The sequence below is a fragment of the Apostichopus japonicus genome, chromosome 16 (genome assembly GCF_037975245.1).
Source record: "Apostichopus japonicus isolate 1M-3 chromosome 16, ASM3797524v1, whole genome shotgun sequence".
In the NCBI taxonomy this organism is placed as follows: Eukaryota; Metazoa; Echinodermata; class Holothuroidea; order Aspidochirotida; family Stichopodidae; genus Apostichopus; species Apostichopus japonicus.
In genome coordinates, this window is record NC_092576.1 from 28,870,632 (window position 1) to 28,892,297 (window position 21,666).

Here is a 21,666-nt window from a genome sequence, read left to right on the forward strand (position 1 = left end):
TACTCACGAACTTATGATTACCATTTTTTCTTAAGCTAAGCTTTCATTAGGTCGATTTCCGACACCCTCTTAACTCTAATTCAGACTTATGCAAATTTTCTTTTTGTAATATACTTGTATGTCGCTGTTGTTTGGTGACATCGTGGTAGATTATCTTTGTATAATTTGAAACATTGATGATGAGAGTGTTTCAATTCTGTCTTGCAATTCAGTAATGACGGAAAACGACTTGCGTTAAAGTATATATGAGCCTATAATCGAGTCGGCTAATGGGTGCACGTAATTGCGGAAGAATTTATTACTGTCTGTAATACAACATACTGTTTAACCTCAACGACTGCTGAAAGATAAACAAAGAATGACAGGAATAATGACTAAATTTGAGACGGCATTAATTCTACCGTAGACTTCCCCTGTCTCTTAACACGAAATATGAGTACAAAGCTCAAAAATAACTTATTTACGATACCTCACCAAGGAACACAATCTGGTGTCACACTTTACATGAAAACAAATTTTCATCTTATGTCTAATTCGTTCTCTTTTATCTATTTGCTAGACGTTTCACATCGGTTAATTCTAAAATTCGCACTTTTGTAGCATTGGACCTCTGTTCGAGGGTGGCGGATAACTTAAGAAACCTGTGTTAGAACAAATTGAAATTACCTTAGCTACTTTACCATTATGCTCTTACACTGAAGAACATCATTTCTTTGTTAATTCATATTCGGAAAACGAAAATGAAAGCTCATGCACAAATAATGTACTGTACTACTGGAGCTGCTAGATGTTCAGACCTACGTTGACTGACGTTCCTGTTTAGTTGCTGGGGTAACATTCAGAAACATCCAAGTATTTTTGCGGGGATATTAATTTCATAATAAGATATACCCATTGAATTATGGCATGTCATTCTTACTTTATTTCGTGTGAAATTAAGAGAGCATCGTCATGTAACGATATTGATCATATTCTACGTAGTTCTTCATTAAACATTATTCACAAGCACGCACCGAATACGTTGAATAATATAAGTATTCTTATTATATACATCTTGTTAAATCCATCTAGAACTCTTGCAGAATGTACAAATAATCAAGATCAATCAATATTAAGGGCGATTAGTCGTACTTTAACAATTTCAAACATTTTTCTTAGTTTTTCGGGCAATGATTGCTTGAAAAGTTCAGTAGACCAGCAATCGAACAGAATAATTCCTCTAAGATCGAAATTGACCTAAAGAATTGCATTTATTAACTTATTATGTTTACATGCTGATAATTAAATTGATATCATCGATAAATTCAATGTCATGATGAATGGTAAAGATCGATATGTAAACATAATCGATGTAACTTTAAAGAGTAGAAACCTATTAATGTAACCATATGATCAACAAGGAAACATTTTAATATTAATCATGTCGATACGCAGACGATACAAGAATATAAAGACGATATAAGAATACATGACAAAAAATTGAATATAAACAAATAAAATGAAAATTAAATAGACGGAGAGGCATCCTTAAAAAATATCCAGCAAAACTCTGTTCTCTTTCAATTTAATACTGGATTCATCATATGCTGTGTATCCTCCGGCTGAACTGGACTGAAACTGTATGAGATAGAAAATGAAGGAATCAATTTAAATTAGCCATAGGTTTGCCTTCCAGGCATGATTTTGTTGTTTCCCTAAAAACCACAATCACCAATTTTCACTAGGGGATCTCGATCTTACATCTACATGAAAGCACTGAGCCTTGTATTTGCGTACTACATATCACTTCTGTCTACCTTTACTTAACATTGCACACAAAACCACTGCAGTCGACCACATATTACTAGCTTGGACGTATTAGTTTATGTCTAAAGATTCTGGAACAAAATCATTTAGCGGTTCCAGCTAATAGAATGGCAATTAATAAGTCAAGTTAATAGTCATCTATCGATCAGTTAATTACAATCGAGTGAAATGCTGGTATATACTTGAGCACGCAAACTCTGGGGTATCTCACTTTACACAAATTTGTTTTCCCAAAGTTGAAATCAAACGCTCAAGAAGTTAGTTTGAAGAAGGAAATTAAGGCTTCCTGGTTTTATTAAAGCTGATACCTACGGAAAGAGGTGTCGAGCAATTCGGTTGAGCTATGGGAAAGTGGGGAACGGGAGGAGGGTTCGAGAGAAGTATATCGAACAATAGTTCTTCGGACAAGATACAAGAGCTAAAAAAAACATTGGTCTCCGGTTAACTTTTTGTTGTTACCATAAAATGATCGTGATGATTATAGAGTGGGCATTGAATAACTTACTCGTTTCTTTTCTTACATCTAGTTGATTATACTGCAGGGAGTCATCGATTGTCGTTCCATGAACGTAGCAATATGACATTACCAGGAGCCAGAACCACATTTTGCCACGTGCTATCACATACAACCAGGAAACAATTTCACTTGCCACTGAACCATTTGCAACATACTGTTCTGTAAATAAAGATCGAAATCATTTAAAGCGGTATATATAAGTAAAGAACACCAATACAGACATAATAATAACGGAATAAACACAATTTGTAACCTACCTGGATTATCGAAAAAAATTCATTCAAATGAGTTTTCCAAAAAGCCTGGATTTCTGAGGAGGTCAGTATGCTTTCTAGAAAGAATATCCAGTTCACAGTTCCTTTTTTCCTATCACCCTTTCCTCTGACCCACAAAGTCTTCAGCACAATGTGTTAAGACATCAAATCTGTGATATCTTTGTCGAAGTTATTCATGACATTTATCTCTATCAGCATAGACCAATAATGATGGTTGGGTTTGTGTCTCATGTAAACTTGTATAAACCGAACATTTCCTCTCTCTTCTTGCCTTTTTTAATTATCAAAACCTTTAGAAATAAAGGCTGTGATAATTAAAAATTCAATTATATTCCTGAAGCAGGACAAACATAACAATACCGTTAGAGCAATAATTTTGTAGCAATAACTTTACAGTGTGACATATATTTAGTATGGTTCTATATCATCCTTTTGTCGCTAAAACTTCTTTAGCATTCCAGTTTATTGACCTTTTTACCTTAACATCTAATTTTACTTTCCTATTTGTGCTTAAGTAGTTATATAGGAAATAATACTCAGTATATGTTACTTTTACTTTCTGCCTTCACAGTATGTTGCTTCTGCTTCTACTTTCACAAAATGCTTACATCAAACATACTCTTGCAAGACTCTTGCAAGCAAACATATACTACACCAAATAATTATAATAGTGTTCCTTCTGGTAAAATACGTTGTCCAAAATCAGAACTGCCCTCGCCTGCGGATGAACTTCGCTAATACAGACATATTTTGTTGTGAAAAGATCACAAAGTTAATCACAAAACTCCAGTACACAGGAGTTGCTTTTATTTCACTTTTCAGTAAATATCCTTTTATAATCAGTTCTGTTCAGTAAACATGTATCTTGTGAAATGATTGGCAACAGCCATGTCCATGCAACATTTATTTTGAATGTTCTTGAGTACATGTTAAGACAATTGGCGAGAAACGATATAACACTTTTACCGGAGAATCTCTTGTAGAACACACAAGCATTGGAAGCACTGTGAGTACCTGCTGTAAAAGACTTCTAGCCCTTTTGGCTTCTGTCACTTGTATTGAACGTTTATTTTGAAGCTTCATGCATGAAACACAACAGTTCAACATACATTGTTCTGCAACCCATCGCATGACCAGATATATATATATATATTTATATATATAGATATAGATAGATATAGATATATATATATATATATATATATATATATATATATATATATATATATATATATATATATATATATATATTCTAACATTGTTCTAACATTGATTTGTTTGAATTCACAAAAGCAGCTATCTGGTTTAATGGAGGAACGAAGTTGAAAGCAAATACAGACGAAAGCGGAACTGTGTCTGTACCTTCATAACTAACGTTATTAAACCATAACATATAACGACAAAATACATGCTGTTTATTTCCTTTACAAACGTATCTGATAAAGATGCACTTAATTGCTGTCCGTATAAATTCGTTGGCTTCGTACCAGACGTGTGCCTTTCCGTTGATGTGGACTAAGTAACGGTTTTGTCTTTGAAAATACTGATTCATATTGATGAAGATTCAACTTTTCGTTACTCGTCGTTAGGTGAGTTTCAAAATTTTACAAAGTTGAATTGATCTTAATACGTCAAATTTCATTTATCAATCGTCCTCGTGCTGGTATGACGCTACGAACAGAAAACTGGATAGTTTTCATGATAGTGATTCCTCCGCTTGTTATTGTTATTGTGGATCTTTTTGTAGACATTACTAACGAAAGATCGAATAATAGCAACGGGAAGTAAATACATAAAAAAGGTAATAGATTTTGCTAAGAGCAGGAGTACGATTATTATTAAATTTAATGTATCTTCATTTCGAAAACAGAGTTCTAGTGATGAAGTTTACCGCCATCGTAAGATGGAGCAACTTTATCAAGTTATTGTCTAGTAAGTGATCAAAGATGAAAAAGAACACCTCTAACACATACGTTCATACGAATGTACCGTTACGTAGCTGTAGTTGTTGAAATAAGACTAACACAACACAATATTGAGAGAGAAAAACCTGTTAGCAAATTGTTTTCCCTTCCGAACAACAGTATATCGGACACGATCCTTCAAGGCAACCGCGCCCGAAACAGTTTACCGCAGCAAAGAACGTTTGTGGATACAAAGCCTTTGCACCATCTAACCACATGGTCTCAATATCTTAGAAGAGAATGGCTTAACCATCTCTGCCTTTTTAATGTCTCCTTCCCCCTCTCCTCCCCGTTCATTCTACAGCCTTTTCCTTTCTTTCCACATTCACAAGTTACGTTATATTATATTTTCTGGCTATCTATTGTAACAGGAACTGATTCAATGAAGCATTGATTCTTTATAATAGGTTTAACTAGTGGTTAAAGATAGGCTTATCTGCACAGGGAATATATAATCAAAGAGATTAAACTTAAAACAAATGTCGTACCTACTTCAAAGAAAATCACATTTGTGCTCCAAAACAATGTAATTATTTGAACTTGCCAAAAGGTTGATACACCCAACAGTATAGTATTGAACCTCATTACAACTAAAGAAAAAATCGGGAAGTGAAATACTTTAGCTTACAATATTCATAACATTGTGATTTTAAGCAAAGAACTACAAAACAATCTTACTTGTTTCTTATTCAAACGTATGTTTAATGACAGTGCCATCTACGTTTGAGCTTCTTATTACGTTATAACGACCATCTAAGTGAACCAACTGAGAGTAAAAGCACATATAGTTATCGAAACTCCTAGAAAAAATGAAAACAAGTACCACGTAGACTCTTTAAATATTTCAGTTTCATATTAAATGATCTTTATTTACAGAACAGTATGTTGCAAATGGTTCAGTGGCAAGTGAAATTGTTTCCTGGTTGTATGTGATAGCACGTGGCAAAATGTGGTTCTGGCTCCTGGTAATGTCATATTGCTACGTTCATAGAACGACAATCGATGACTCCCTGCAGTATAATCAACTAGATGTAAGAAAAGAAACGAGTAAGTTATTCAATGCCCACTCTATAATCATGAATAGGTTAGTACAGATATTTTTGAAACGCCAGTTTTGTTTGCTATGTTTAAAGAATACATATGATTATATACATTAGTAAGTGTCTACATCAGGAAATGGCGTAAGCGTACGAATAAAAACTAAGAAGCAAAGTTTAAAAAGTATAAACTTGAGGGAAAAAAATCAGTTATTTTGTTCTATATTTTGCACGCTTCATGACACTATCGAGCAAGATATACGGATGTAGATATGTTGATATGGCAGCGAATTATTTAACAATAATGATACATTGTTGACAAACGTTTATCATATTATAGAATAGAAATCATGAAAATTCCCCAAACTAATGTCTTGAATTTAATTTTATCTTCTTTATTAACTGAGCAAACTATTTATGAACATGGTAAAGACTATCTTGTTTGGAGAAAGCAAGATTCACCGTAGTTATCGAACTTTCCTGCAAAATTTATATACTTTGCTGAGAAATATTTCTTGTTTGTTTTCATGTTTTGTGTTCAACAGAACCAACCGCTTGCGGGGCCAATCATACGTGTGACTGTCATCAAACGCTGGATACATTTTACCTCGTTGACTGTTCGTTAAGAGGTTTGAATGTAATACCCACGTTACCTCACAATGCAACGGAAATGTAAGATTAAGAACGATTATGCACGGGCCCTGTTGGTAACTAGGTATTATATAGAAATTTAGAGTAATATTAGCTCACAAATACTACAATGTCAATTTTCCGTTTATCTACATGAATGCTTAACCCATCTGTTTTCGTTTTGGTGATGTCTATAAAGAGCAGTGACAGTCAGTCACGTGCGCATACATTCAAAGGATATTGCTCCTTCCTCAAAATAAAGATTATACGTGAAATGGTTCTTTGTTGTTATTGCTGTTTTGATTTTGTTCAAACCCCAGACTGATCTCTGTAGGGATCTGATTTGGTGACATCACCAAATCAAGGAATATAAACAGTATTTAAAGTAGTTTACTCTGCCCTGGGACATTGGTGCCGACTCCAATGTAAGGCAGGGTTCTAACTGGAAAAAGTATACGCTGTGCATTCTGAGGTACATTTAGACTATAGGTAGGTGTATAGAGGTAGCTCTTAACGTACGATTTTGCTAATAAATACTTTGTGTGAGATTGTAAAAGGTATACCTTTGTAGTAGTAGTATTATAATTCTTTCTAGACAGAAAACTGGACTTCTGTCATCCGCCCCCTTGGCTCTTCACTAATAACAATTGATGAAGTTATTGAATACATTACATAATACCAATTGTGGCACCAGATATTTTAACAAGTAATGACTTTATCAGAAATTGCTCACATTCGTTGGGAATTAATTTATGCTTTTGATATTTTATTACTGACAGAAATATATCAAGAAACATGATTACTGGCATACCACCTGAAACGTTCCAATGGACAGTCAACATGACATCTATGTACGCAATCAGAGAGTAAACCTTGCATTATATTGCTTGATGTTACTTTGATTTTTACCATAAATTACAATAATCTTTAATATGAAGGAGATTAAACATGATTTCAAGATATAATAATACAAATTCGAAATGTGATACGTTTTCACTTCTTCCGAAGTTTCCTTAGGCTACTTGAAGTCAATGAAGGTAATGAAACCCATGAAGCTTTTGTTCTGTATACTTTCAGAATTTTTACAAGGAACCGAATAATAGCGATTCCAAGTGGATTATTTTCAAGTCTGAACAATATTGAAAACGTGTAAGTTTTTTAAAGTTTAATTCCCTTTGAAATCTTTGTTTAAAATCAGAGGCAACATTTTACTTTACGAAACGTTCAACAAGGTCAGAATATAAAGTAGAACATTGGCTAAAGTTGAAATGAAGTTTCTATTTCAAGCAACATTCTGTTGTAACGTGTCCGTGTATATATTGTTTTCTAATTAATTTGTAAGTAAGGAATAGAAAAAAGATGTTCTAGTCATCGGGGTCCAACTATATTATATACGCTGTCTGCACAATATTCCTCCCCGTCTGACCTATTTAACTTGATCTGGCCTTTTCTTTGCGATTTCACGTTCGATTTAGCCATGGTAATTCTGCACGGTGTAGTAACCATCAGATATGACATTGCATGGTCACGCAAGTCCATGGGAATTCCCTGTTCTGTACCGTGCTGTAATATATTCATAGATCACGTACAAGTATAATAGCAGCCCATATGTACTCCCAACATTTGCTATGTCCGTCTTGTAAGTTCTTGTTTGTGTACTCCAGCAAAAGCTAACTCGTTTGGTCAAAAAGTCGTAATGCAATATACACAAAAATAGAATGTGTAATCTAAGTAAAGCAATACTGAAAGAGTAAAAACAAAAACAAACAAACAACCGTAAAGAACTACCACCACTTAAAAAAGAGCTGAAGGCAAGAACATGCATGTGAACCCTGCCATGTGTCCGACCTTCATCACACACAATATCACAAGCCGTGATTTTGTGAAATCACTGAATTGATTTATACATTTCTTATACCATTTTCTCTTAACAGAGCTTTTTCTATCAACGGGATTGCTACCATTCCGGTTGATTTACTCGAATCTAAAGTAAACCTGCAGACAGTGTATGTTTTCTTATTTACTCAGTTTCGCGAACAATCCTTAAAGCTTCTCTAAATGACAAGTTCACCGTCGTTATCTCCAGATGTCGTTGAGAATCGTTACTTATTATTTAAGAAATACGATTCTCTAGAAGTTCCTTTTTTCTGTAATATATTTCCGTAGCTTAGCTTACATATAGGAAATATGTTTTTCTACAAGTTCCCTTTTTTATCTATTTTCAAGCTTAGCTTGCAGATAAACTAGTCTTGTCCAGTAAATATCTGGTTATCAGATCATACAATCGATTCTAGTGTGCATGAATGTAATGCAATTTTTGTGTACATACAATGTCTGAGCACATGTGTTGCCTTGTAAACAAAGCAAATACAAAACTAATCATTGAATTTGTTTCACTTTCAATTTGCTTTAACGAGACAGCCCGTAAATGGCTCTTATAACACACGCCATACATTAAAACCTGCATTTTGGGGGGTTAATTTACAGCGACTTTTCAAGAAACCGCATCAAAGAAATTCCAACGGGGTGTCTCTCGTCTGCATTTGATATAAGAACCATGCAAGTACCACATATTGCAATCATTAAAGTTTCTTTCATTTCAACATGAACTAATTTTTGAAAACATGATAAATTTTTAACTATCTCACATTAATTACACTTTGTTTGTTAATTCTTTACTACTTACGAGAAGTATGATTGGTGCCATCCGATATCGATTTACTATCTTGCAAGAATCAAGAACTGTTTTTAAGAAGCATGTTAATATGATGGTATCCATACATAAGTATTTGTTGGGGATGGAACTGAAATGTTCTCGGAATGGGATAGAAAGACTTCTTAATTGTTGGCATATAGTATTTAAAAAACTATTGAACAATGATTTTTGTTTGCTACAGTAATATATTTTATACAGGAAACAATCAATCAAGGTCAGCTTTTGTATTTAATTTGACTCAATTGATGGATTGAACCCCACGTCAAAAAGATTCAAAAATTATATTTACTTCTCTACAGAGATTTTGCCCAAAACAGAATATCTCACTTTCCCTTTGATCTGACTGAAAACAAGACTAAACTTCAGACTTTGTAAGTATCATAGATGACGGTAAATAATATTAATACATATTAATTGTTCAATATTGTTTTTCAAATTAACACAGTGCAAGCCTAGCATGTAATATACTGTTAAATAATGTATGAAGGCACAAATGTCAAAGTATGGTTGAGTTCAATCATCAAGCTATATTGCTGACAATTATTCCTAAGATGACTTATGCCTGCTTGGCAGATGTTGTTCCATCTGAGCCATACTACATTGCAAAATGATATTGCTATGTGGCATCTACGGTTCAACAAAATTTAAGTGACAGTTTGGAACAAATGACATTAAACCTATTGTTTGCCTTCATATTGAGAATGCATGTACCGTTTATTATCATATATGTCATGTAGTTTACATCATAATTTACATCATAAAAAAATGTTTAGCGGAAATTTACCTGAAGTTAGAAACTCCATCGTGCAGGAACATTACCGTATGCTAAAAATGAATGCAATTCAACCAACAATTACCAGGTTGATTGTTTCTAGAGTTGTTCTCTGCTTAAGTTTTACATTTCAAGCGTCCAGAGGACGAGTATTTACACTTAAAAGAACGCCTTGGTGAAGTAATCCTGGTTACCGCAAAGTGACACTATTTGGGTTAAAAATCAAGCAGCCAACCCGCATCCTGGTTAGCCGGCTGTCAATATAATATATCACTTGCTAACTTGTAACTACATTCCTGGTTGAATTCAGTGACGTAATCGACATGCTAAATTTGAAGTTATTTTAACATTAAGCTCAATGTCGTAAACCTTTACATCAGTCTAGAAAGAATGGATGCGTTGGTCAAAGAAAACTTAACAGAATAGAAGCTTATATCACTGAATATTATATTTAAACGTTTGTTTTGATGATTGTGATGTAGAAAGGCCTGACCTAATTTCATTGAAATATTAAAGTACGTGTCATTGCCTTAACATAAATTGGGCTAACACTAGTATCAGGGCGAGGTTCAAGGTTAGGGTAGGTGTAACGTTACCAATGTATAAACCTACCTGATGCTAGCCGTCGAACAGAGCTGTGCATTACTTCACATTAATGAAAAGTCCTGTTCGAAGGCTAACGTTATGGCCTTGCTTAGGCTAAGCCTTCAATAAACCGGTTGTCATGAATTTTACCGTCCTCTGAATTACTGCCCTAAAAATGAGCGAACCGCCTTTAAAAAAGTTCTTTTTGTGTGTTTATGCAAAGTTTTATGATAGAAATTTAACCTAGACTATCCCGTTGGCAACCTTTGTCAGTTTTTGTATTTGCAAAGCCTGACACTAGGCTAGGCCTGCTAGTACTAACTGCTACGCATATGATAACGTTAGGCCCAACTGCTACTAAGTTAGGCTAGGCCTATTTGTTATGCCTCCAACATAAATCTGTTTTTGTTTATGTAGGCACTGTCCTTGGTGTAAGTCGTTTCAGACTGTAGCCTAGGCTGACTTTAGGCAAATTTACAGTTTTAAGCCTAGGTTTGCAATGAATTTCAATGAGCTTACCTTCTTTGATATACAAGTTCTGTTGCATTTGTTTGCAAACAAATTGGAAAAGTTTTAGGAGAAAGTGTTATGTTTAGCCACTTTTTCTGTTGGTTGAAGGTTGGTACCAACATGCCGAAATACTTGGAGGGACTTGAAAATTGTCAGCTTTTTGTCTTAATAATGAGTGATCGGGATGGTGCCCATCCCATTTTCGTTGTGGTGGATTGACATTGATTAGAGCAGCATACCCTTTTAAAGGCTCTTGGGTTTGCTTCAAGTTATTCTATGTCTTAGAACTGAACTATCTGTGTCAATGTGTGAAGTTACGCGGGAGTTCGTTCAGAAGGTACTTTACGGACTGGATAAGAAAGGTCAAGTCCAAACACCATCTGCCGTTATTGCAACAGGGCTGCATTTAAAGCAGCAGTGGATGACGGATGCAGAAAGCGTGAAAGTGAAGCAATGAATAGTGAAGACTACTGCCTGTAGTCCCACAATGCAGTGAAATTGAGTAATTTTTGCATACATCAAGTGCATTTGTAACTTAGAGAAAGAACCCTTGTTGTAGAGCAATAGGAAGTGTTAGGAACTAGCAGGAGTGGAACAAGTATACAGTTATAAAGCTAGTGTTTTATGATCAGTTAATTGTGAACACTTTCAGTGGCTGATCTAGGATTTCCTGAAGTGGCTCAAGAGACAAATATGGCCACATTCGGAATTATCAGTACATTTCCATACAATGAAAGTATGGTATGTATTTCAAAACTTTTGTTTTCGTCTCTCAAAAAAGACGCTGGATCACCCATCGAATCCCAACCCCATAATCAGCGCCTGCCTTAAGACCCTGTGTCTTATGTATGAATTAAGCTTTTGGCTTTCAAAAGTATGTTTGAACAAGTTTTGAAATTGTTTAATAAAAGTTTCAGAGAACAATAATTTGTCTTCTTTTTCTTTTATAACCTCACTGATAATTAGTAATTCCACCAGACAAGCAGAAGTGATAACAACTGTAATTGATACATGTTGGGTATGCAGGCGGTAAATTTGCAGTTGCATACATGTTATGTAGCATGTCAGCTTTGTAATTAATAGAATGACTTTAGGTAAACTCTTTGACTTTAAGTGTGAATATAACAGAAAATTTAAATTAAACCCCTTTTATCTGAAGATTAATGTGACACTCCTTGACCTTGTTCATATGTCTTTCTATTTAACATAGTCGCTATAATCACAGCGACCATACAGTAGTTTTACAGGAAAATACACTAATATTTTAAGAAGAAAATGTTTCAATTAAATTTATAGACTGTATATTTGCTCTTAAATTTATAAATTGTATATATACTCCGAATATTATGTTAAATAATCGTCAAACTCAAGTAATTTTACAGACAACGAACCCATTTATTGTAAGGAACAAGGAAATGTAACATTTAAGACATATTTACCTAGGAGATACAGCAACATAACAGTAACCATATAGTTATTTGCAGGAAAAAAGACATATTGCAAGGAAAAAAATGTATAAATAATGTTTTCAGATTGTTTAATTTACATAAAATATAGTAAATAATGACGGTCGTCATACAGTTATTTTACGGACAATTGCATTTATAATGCTTGTTAAAAACTGTATAAATAACATTTTTAGACGGTATTTTTTGCCTAGATTATCTACTGTTCGAAATTACAGACATTTCCTGGAAACTTTATTGCAAGAAAAATTCTGGCTTTTAACATATATTTTCATCGGTGTAATATGAATATACGTATTGCTTTTTTTGTGTGTTCTTACAATTTATGAGCAAATTTGTTGCCTATAAACAAAGTAAATAAAACTATTATAATGAAAATTGTTGACTTTAAATTCGCATTAACGAAACAGCCAGACAATGGCACTAGTTACACACGCCAGACATTGAAACCTACATACTTTTGTTAATTTACAGAGACATTTCAAGAAACTTCATCGAAGAAATTCCAATGGGGTGTCTCTCGTCTGCATTAGATATAAAAACCATGCAAGTACCACATATTGCATTCTTTATTTTGTTGTCATTTCAATAGGGACTGAGTTTTAAAACATGATAATTGTTTAATAACTACACTTTGTCTGTTAATTCTTTCTTGACTTACGAAAAGTATGATGGATGTCATCTAATATCGATTTACTATCTTGAAAGTACCTCGAACTTAGTTCTTACAAAGCATGCTAATATTTTGATATATATACATAAATACGTTTATTTATACAAGTTGAAAGTATATATAGACTTTCAACTTCCTCGAATTACTTATTATTTTATCTTAGAGCGAGATTAAAATTAGTATATTGCATGTATGTATGTATGTTCGTACGTATTATTTTAGATCCTCCTGCAAGCAGGAACTCGCGAAGAAGCCATCAGTGGCTTATGAAAGCCGCAAGCTGACAGAAGTCAGTCTCTTAGATTCATATTTAACGTCCATGATTATGAATTGTCAACAACTCTGTAACGGTACGACATACAATAATCTCGGAGTGACTCGAACTGGGGGGGGGGGGACCTTGTGATTGGAAGGCATGCGGCGTTATCTCCCGAGCTAACACTCCTAGCTCACACTACTTTGGACCTAACACTCCATATAAACGGGACTAACTTCCGATTAGCGGGTTTTGTTTCAATGTTTATTAATATTTCAGTATCCATAAATGAAACATGAAAAGAGAAAACTCAGATATCATCATTACATAAATTTAATTCGATATAACCCTTATCACATTTTTTTTATGGAACTGAAATGTTCTCGTAATGGGATAAAAAGACGTTTTAATTGATGGCTTATAGTAATTAGAAAACTATTGAACAATGACTTTTTTTTGCTACAGTATTATTATTATTATTTTTTGTATAGGATACTATCAATTACGGTCAGCTTTTGGATTTAATTTGACTCAATTGATAGATTCAATCCCACGTCACAAAAGATTCAAAGATTATATTCACTTCTCTACAGAGATTTTTCAAGAAACAAAATATCTCACATTCCCTCTGATCTGACTGAAAACAAGACTAATCTTGAGAATTTGTAAGTATCATTGATGACGATAAATATTATTAACAAATATTAAGGGACGTTACAGCTATTACTAGGTAGGTCATTTGCGTAGGGTTGCATATGTTCCATATTGTATTTTAAATTAAGACAGTGTAAGCCTAGCATGTAATCTACTGTTAAATGGTGTATGAAGGCACAAATATCATAGCATGGTTGAGTTCAAACAGAAGACTATTTTTTGCCAAATTATTTCTAAGATGACTTACGCCTGCTTGGTAGATGTTGTTACATGTGATGCATAGCCTACTACATTTGAAAAAAATGATATTGATATGAGGCATCTCCGGATCAATTAAAGTTAAGTGACCGTTTCTAACAAATTGCATAAAACCTATTGTTTTGCTTTCATGTTGAGAATGCATGTAAAGTATGTAATATTACAGCTTGATAGCTTTAAGCTAAAAATACCTTAAATAAATAAAGCCTGTCGGGCTCTATTTCAGTATAATTCCCTAGACTTGGGTTCACTGGATATAGTTTTGGCATAGTTCTGCCAATAGTAGTTATGTTACTATTACTATATAGATTTGATTTTTTTTATTGGGGGTTAGGGGAATCTGTCATTAGTTGGTACAATGGCATAAACTTATACACACATTGTATGTGATAGTCTTTTTTAGTGACACCAACACAACTGTTATGTGACAATTTTCCCTTAATAATTCCCGTTAGAATGATTGTTAAATATGCATATAATTAAGCCAATGGGTAAGGAGTACTGCTCTGTGTACAGTAATGAGTTTGTATAATATTTGTTATACTGCATAGCTGGAACTGCATAATATACATTAGTATAGGTGGTGTCAGTTGAAAAAGCAATACTAAAGATTAAACATCTTACCCCAAGGTTCTGTTTTCTCTCTGGTTTTAACTTAGAATATAACTCACATGTATAACACATTGTTATATTTTGTTATAGTTAAATATTTTCATTGAGCATTGCAGACCATATTAAATAATATAACACACTTCGTGTCTCCCATTAACCCCCTAAATTGTATGAACTGAAGTTTAATGTACAGCATATTTCAGTTTACAGTTATAGTAATCCAAACAAAATATATTGTTGCTTTATGGCAGTATCTGATTAAGCATAAACCACGTAGCACAGAAAGTAACCACCATATAGTGTTTATGGTACTGAACACTGGTTGGTATATATGTGGTCGAGTAATCAATTGTACTTGACCAACATAAGATGATACTAGGAATGCCAAGAAATTCCAATGTATGGAAATGGTATTTGACTCGGTCAAATTTGGAACTATTATAATCTGTTTGCACTCGTAATAAGTTGAGTCGAATACAGCTCTTGATAACTAAAGCATTTCTTGAGAAAGATTTCAACCGGTTTGTTTAACATCTTTCAGGTTCTTTGAGGATAATTACATTACAAACCTGGACAGCGGAATATTTGACGGGAATCCAAGTCTAATTAAGTTGTAAGCATTTGAACCTTTTGTGAATTATTCTACACATCAAGAAGTAAATGAAAGCATATATTTAATTTAAAAACACGAGAATCCATATTAACAGAGACCATGAGAGTAAATATTTGCCGTTTATTCAGCGAATTGATTTGGAACTATTTGGAAGTTTTTTAATTGTGTTCATTACACATTATCACGTAGTAGGAAGTAAGGTAGTAAGAACATGTAAAATCTGTTGGCTTGAAGGTTTATCTCTCACAGTAATTATCTCTTGTTTCTTTTATTTCTTCCATTTCTACATAATGTACATGATCTTAATACAAATACTTCCTCTGGTCCTATTAGTTTATGAAATATATCTTTAATGCATAATTGTCATTGATGGCCTTTTACGGTTGAATTTTTTGCGTTCTCTGTCAAGACTGCACCTGTGGCCTGATATGAATTTAAATGACACGATCAGCAAAACTATTGTGACCATTTTTGTGTTATAAAATTACAGGTACCCTCAAAGATTATGGTAACCTGTTTTAGATATGAACGGTCATTCGTTTGGACAAAAGCTCCTTGATCAAAAGTTGTGCAAATAAAAACTCTTTTTAGAATATTCAATACCTTTGCACAGTGTATATTAAGTATAAAACAAAAAATTGTTGACGGGTTTCAAACCCAGTTGCCTCATCATTATATATTAGTAATGAATTTGATTTGAATGATTACATCGGCTGTAACGCACGTTGTTTTACCATAAACGAAAAAACAACATATGACGATGATTACAATGATGAGGTGCACTTTAGTAATAGGTTTTATCGAAATGGCAAATATATCATAATAAATGAACGATTAATATCACGTATCTTGAAGATGATTCTTATGGAGAATGTACGTCAATAGTATTCTCGTAACACAGGATTTGTATGTTGCCTAGATTGTACATTACCGTTGATAATATTTCAATGTTCATTGATATCCAAAAGATGGATTAATTAACATAATCCATGGGAACATTTCTCTCCCGACAGACATTTAAGAAATAATCGTCTCAAAGAGATAGCTGAAGGGCTATTGCTAAATACAACGCAAATTGAAAGTGTGTAAGTAAACGCTTTTATCTACTAAATATTTTCATTTAAACATGTTTGATAATCAGTTATGCTGGAACTTAAATTTGTTTCTTTTGTCTTTTCTTCTGTCAGAGAATTATCTCAAAATTTTATCACAGAAATACCAAAGGATTTGTTTGCGAATACACCACATCTTAAACATGTGTAAGCTTATCCTTCACTCGAACAATTGATTTTTAAAGTTAAAAGAGTTTATCGTTCAATGGGGTTACGTTTGATGTCAAAGGGGTTATATATCCAAATATTTGGCAATGTAGTATCAATTAGTCTCGATATTCAAACTTGATTTTAATTAACGATATAATATTAAGAAGTAAAAATGTATGGTAGACACGATTTCTTCCCGTTCGTCCAAAATAAGAATTGCAAAAACTATTGTTATTCCGATTATAAAGTTTAATTAGAAGTTTTAATACTAATATATATATAATATTCATTAACAGATAATTTTCATTTTTTTAATGATTGCATGTCTGTAATTTTTCCTTTACTGCGACATGTTGTTCCTCAAAACAAAAGTTCATTTACATTTCATTTAGCACATTATATCATTTTTTTCCATTCACAGAGATTTTCAAGGTAACAAGCTGTCAGAAATACCAGACGGTCTCTTCAGCAACACACCGGCATTGAAAACAGTGTAATAAAGCTAAATTACTTAATTATTATCACTTCTAGTACTGACTGTCCTATACGCTGTAGCGTATGTATATATGTATATATATATGTCTATATATATGTATATGTATGTATATATATATATATATATATATATATATATATATTATATATATATATATATATATATATATGTCCGATGTCGTGTGTTGGAAAGTTAAGAATATCCACAAGAAATTTTTTTTTTAAAAAACGATACTTTCATTTCCAACTTTATTACTTAGAACGTTAAATAGGTAACAAGATATTTCGAGCGTTTACACGGCTCTTCTTCAGTTGTACTAATGCCTTGGTTTTCAACCTTTTTTCGATCACGAGCCCAATTCGTCTTCCGAGCCGTCCTCGCGAGCCCATACCCTACCCTGCAAAGTTATCAACTTCATAAAATCAATTTCACAGCGTTTATTAGTGTATTCTTGACACAAGTGACCCGGGGACTCAATCAGAGCTATGTATGTTGCTCCGTGATCAGATGACAGGTACTGCCCAATTAGAGCCTATCTCAAAGATTTCTTGCAACCCTCAATGGTACACTGGTTTCATAAGAAATGTGTGACCGTTATCACTATCAGAATAATGCAGAAAAATGGAGATGAACAATGCAATAAAAAAGCAGCAAAACCGTTTGACGTGTGCATATGAGGCCCAGTAGTATTAAAGGAGATATATTTCGAAATTAAGAAAAAAAGAGAACGTAATAATACTTTGTGTATTGACAATAGAACGGGAGAACTGATAGAAGTGTCGGACTGTATAGATATCACGCTGTATAAGTTATTCCAATTATTGCTCATATTCGAGGCAGAATAGATCAAAGATCCGAAGAAAAAAAGTGGATCATATTTGTCTACACTTGTAAAAATTGCGATAATTCGAAGGAAAGGGCTGTAGAAGGATGCTTCTATTTCCAATACAATTAACGGTTAATTGTATTGAAAATAGAAGGATTCTACTACAGCCCTTTCCTTCGAATTATCGCAATTTTTACAAGTGTAGACAAATATGATCCACTTTTTTTCTTCGGATCTTTGACCTATTATTAACCGATAATTAGAAGATTGGTCGATCAATGGCTAGTCGTATAAAGGCATGTTAGTACTAAATTATTTTTGTTTTTATTACTACTGGTACCAAAACGCCTTAAAGCCCAGATAAATGCCGACATTAGTCATCACCAGTACTTTACGTGCCACAATTTTTAATCATTACTGGGGTAATGCTCGCGAGCCCACAAAATCGGCTTCGCGGGCCCAAATGGGCCCGCGAGCCCAAGGTTGAAAACCACTGTACTAATGAAATGGAAGAAACTAAACCTTATTGGTATTTAGCTTAGCATGTATGCTCATAAAAGAGAGATCCCTGTTGAGCCCATTGTTGTGTGTGTTGAGGCGTAAGATGATATTTTTATGTTATGGGATAAGGGCGAACAAGAACTTGACAACTTTTTCACGTTTGCCAATGATTTTCACGATTCCATAAAGTTTACCACCGAACTGTCCACTAAGCAAATCCCCTTCTTCGATGTGCTCGTCATGATCGATGATCACAAAATAGAGACATCGGTGTATGCCAAACCCACTGATAGGCACTATTATCTCCACTTTAATAGTGTTCATCCCCGCCACACCAAAAATTCCATTGTCTACAGCCAGTTACTCAGATACTGGCGTATCTGCTCACATGACCAAACTTTTCTTAATAAGGTCATTGAACTGTTTGATTTTTTCCTTCAAAGGGGATACCCATACCGAATACTTAACTTCCACCTCAAACGGGTTCTGTCCCTACAACGATCTAGTCTTCTTACCTATCGTAAAAAATCTGTTTCTGATAGACTACCCCTCGTTGTCACCTACCACCCCTCCCTTCGCCCCTTTTGAATGAAATCAAACAATCTTGGGGCACTCTAGGTTCGGACCCCACAATAGCTGAACTCTTCAAAGCCCCCCAGTCATAGCATATAGACAATCCCGTAACATCCGCTCAGTGCTGCTTCGCACTAATCTCGCCCCACCCAGTAATGAATCTGACAGTGGTAAGATCCCCTGTAACAAACCTAGATGCTTGGTGTGCACACACCTCGACCCCTCCCCCGCTTTCCTCCACCGGGCCTCAGGCACTACTCTGAGACCTGGTAGATTTGGTTGCGACTCAGTCAATGTCATCTACCTGCTGTATTGTTTGCAAGTGCGCCAGGTAACCTATATTGGCGAAACCAGCACAAAGTTCAGACTCCGCTTCAATAATCACAAACTGAGTATCCGCAATAATAACCCAGGTTTCCCTGTTGCCGAACATTTTAATTTCCCCAATCAAAACTTATCTGACCTCAAATTTGTCATTCTATACGGCTTCTTCAAAACCGCTCATGAAAGAAGCAACCGGGAACTAAAAACCATCTTACGCCTCAACACACACAACAATGGGCTCAACAGGGATCTCTCTTTTATGAGCATACATGCTAAGCTAAATACCATTTCATTAGTACAACTGAAGAAGAGCCGTGTAAACGCTCGAAATATCTTGTTACCTATTTATATATATATATAAATGTTTTCGTCGTACAAGCTCATTGTAATGTTGCTCCTTCCATATTCATCAAGTGATCTTAGTGCATTGTGCGTTGATTTAACGATCAGTTCAATGAAGAATAGAGTATAATATGACCGTTGTTTGTTAAATTACACGCAAAATGCAGCTATCGATTCTAAAAGGCTAAAACGAAGAGGTTTTATGGTAAACTGCATATTCCTTTAAAGTATACAAGTTAAGTTAAACCTCACTAGATAAACGCGTTTAAACCCATTTGAAATACCTCACCGACAAACAGTAGAAACATTTACCACAAAATATTTTATGGGCGCTGAATATATAGGCGCTGTTTTCAGCTGCCGCACGAATGTTGTGTATCTCTCCATTCTTCGTCTATTTTTCGCTCCTGGTTTTGGAAATTTGCCTGTCTACTTACCAGATATTGTTTGTCTTTCATTAATGTTACGTTCTTCTTTCTTCGTTTCATGAATATCGACCTTTGTTCCACTTTAACTTACATTTACTGGTTATATTCGATCATCGTATTTGTGAGTCAGTAATTGTTAGGGCAGTACCCGTTCTGCGATTTGTGTTGTGTTTACCAATCGCCGTTTCCAACTGTATGGTTATGGAGATACTTGCCTAGATGCACACTTGGGTGGTCACATCCTTTCTTCTCTACCTGATTTCAATAGCCATTTCTAGTGATCGCTTTATGTATAATAGATCTGAGCTGCTGAGCTTCCGTTCCAGTGGAACCATAAATAAGCTTAATGAGAACTTACTCTCCATTCTAAAGGGAAATGGATTGCTACATTATGGTGGACAACGATCGGGATTTCGATCGCATAATCGGCAAACCAACTATGTTATTCTTCATGATTGTGTTAAACTGCGATAACTTAACTGTAAATCTGCCAGGAATAAGACCGGTGTAGTACTTGACTTTATCACTGATCATGCGTTTGATATTACAGTCTTAACTGAGACATGGCTTAATGAAAATGACACGGTCATCGAAAATGAGATAACCCCTATTGGTTTCAAACTTTTCCTAACTTGCAGAAAGCCACGTGGAAGGGACATAGATGTAATATTTAATACAGTTCTGGAGGCAACTGTTCAAACTCTAGATGGGTTTAAGTCGTTTGAACTACTGTGTGTTCTGTTTCATCTGCCTACAGTATTGTCTCAGGTTGTAATCTATCTATCTACTACCACTTTTCTGCCAAAAATGGTTTAACCGTAACTCTATTTCATAAATTTCACATTTCTCCTTTGTGGAGACTTGAGCTTTCACGTGGATAACCCACGTGATATTTCTGCTACCAGTTGTATTGAACTACTTAGTGATGTTAGTGATTTTGATTTGAAACATTACATTACTGGCCCTACACACGATTCGAGGGCATACCCTTGATCTGTTGATTTCAAAGTGCAACCAGACCTTTATCAATAATATATAATTATTTGATATCGGTGTACAGGGCATTGAAGTATGATACACCCGAATATCTTCACGACCTTATCCAAGAGCTATCAACTTACTGTTCCTGTGACACGCACGAGAACATTTAGTAATCACAGTTTCTGCTATTCCGACACGCACTCATGGAATTCGCTGCCAGTCCATCTGCGGGAAATTTGAACTGCGGATTCACTTGAAGAATTCAAACGTTTAACCTTCCCAACAATACCATTAACGACAAGTCCCTGAAGGGGATTAAAATATTAGGTAGCCGTCCTGACCTAGTACGAATCAGCAGAGAGAGACAGTGGATACAACGCCTTCCCACGATTCAACCTCATGGGCTAAACATTCAGGAAAGACATGACTATCTTTTCTTCTCTCCCCCTCTTTCTCCCCTTGTTCCCCCATCACTCCTCTTCTCACACTATCTTCCACCCCCTTTTTTTCCTCCACAACTTTCTGCCTTTGTCCTTCTCCAGTTTATTCCCTACCCCGTTCCTTTAATCCTGTTGCTTCTGCTTCTACT

General features: G+C 34.7%; 1 protein-coding gene and 1 long non-coding RNA gene across 11 annotated transcripts in view; one reads left to right on the forward strand and one right to left on the reverse strand.

The window, feature by feature from the left end:
* The window catches only part of LOC139982900 (uncharacterized), a 100,483-nt gene that overhangs the window by 61,768 nt on the left and 17,049 nt on the right, over window positions 1–21,666 (forward strand). For 3 of the 10 annotated variants that reach the window (XM_071996058.1, XM_071996057.1, XM_071996066.1), the window contains 11 exons: window positions 7,009–7,080; window positions 7,307–7,378; window positions 8,164–8,235; window positions 8,717–8,788; window positions 9,245–9,316; window positions 12,753–12,824; window positions 13,801–13,872; window positions 15,273–15,344; window positions 16,358–16,429; window positions 16,532–16,603; window positions 17,028–17,099. The exons of 2 other annotated variants lie outside the window; for them this stretch is intronic. In XM_071996058.1, coding sequence (XP_071852159.1) covers window positions 7,009–7,080; window positions 7,307–7,378; window positions 8,164–8,235; window positions 8,717–8,788; window positions 9,245–9,316; window positions 12,753–12,824; window positions 13,801–13,872; window positions 15,273–15,344; window positions 16,358–16,429; window positions 16,532–16,603; window positions 17,028–17,099 — 792 coding nt within the window. Of the gene's footprint in view, window positions 1–4,005; window positions 4,188–5,438; window positions 5,610–6,144; window positions 6,315–7,008; window positions 7,081–7,306; window positions 7,379–8,163; window positions 8,236–8,716; window positions 8,789–9,244; window positions 9,317–12,752; window positions 12,825–13,800; window positions 13,873–15,272; window positions 15,345–16,357; window positions 16,430–16,531; window positions 16,604–17,027; window positions 17,100–21,666 lie in introns of those variants that run through there. 5 more of the 10 variants (XM_071996059.1, XM_071996061.1, XM_071996063.1 and 2 more) reach the window with 5 other exon arrangements.
* On the reverse strand, window positions 87–21,665 carry LOC139982915 (uncharacterized). Its single transcript, XR_011798427.1, has 3 exons — window positions 20,106–21,665; window positions 2,312–2,482; window positions 87–1,617 (listed from the first exon to the last, which is right to left on the reverse strand). It is a non-coding gene; the product is annotated as an uncharacterized lncRNA (long non-coding RNA).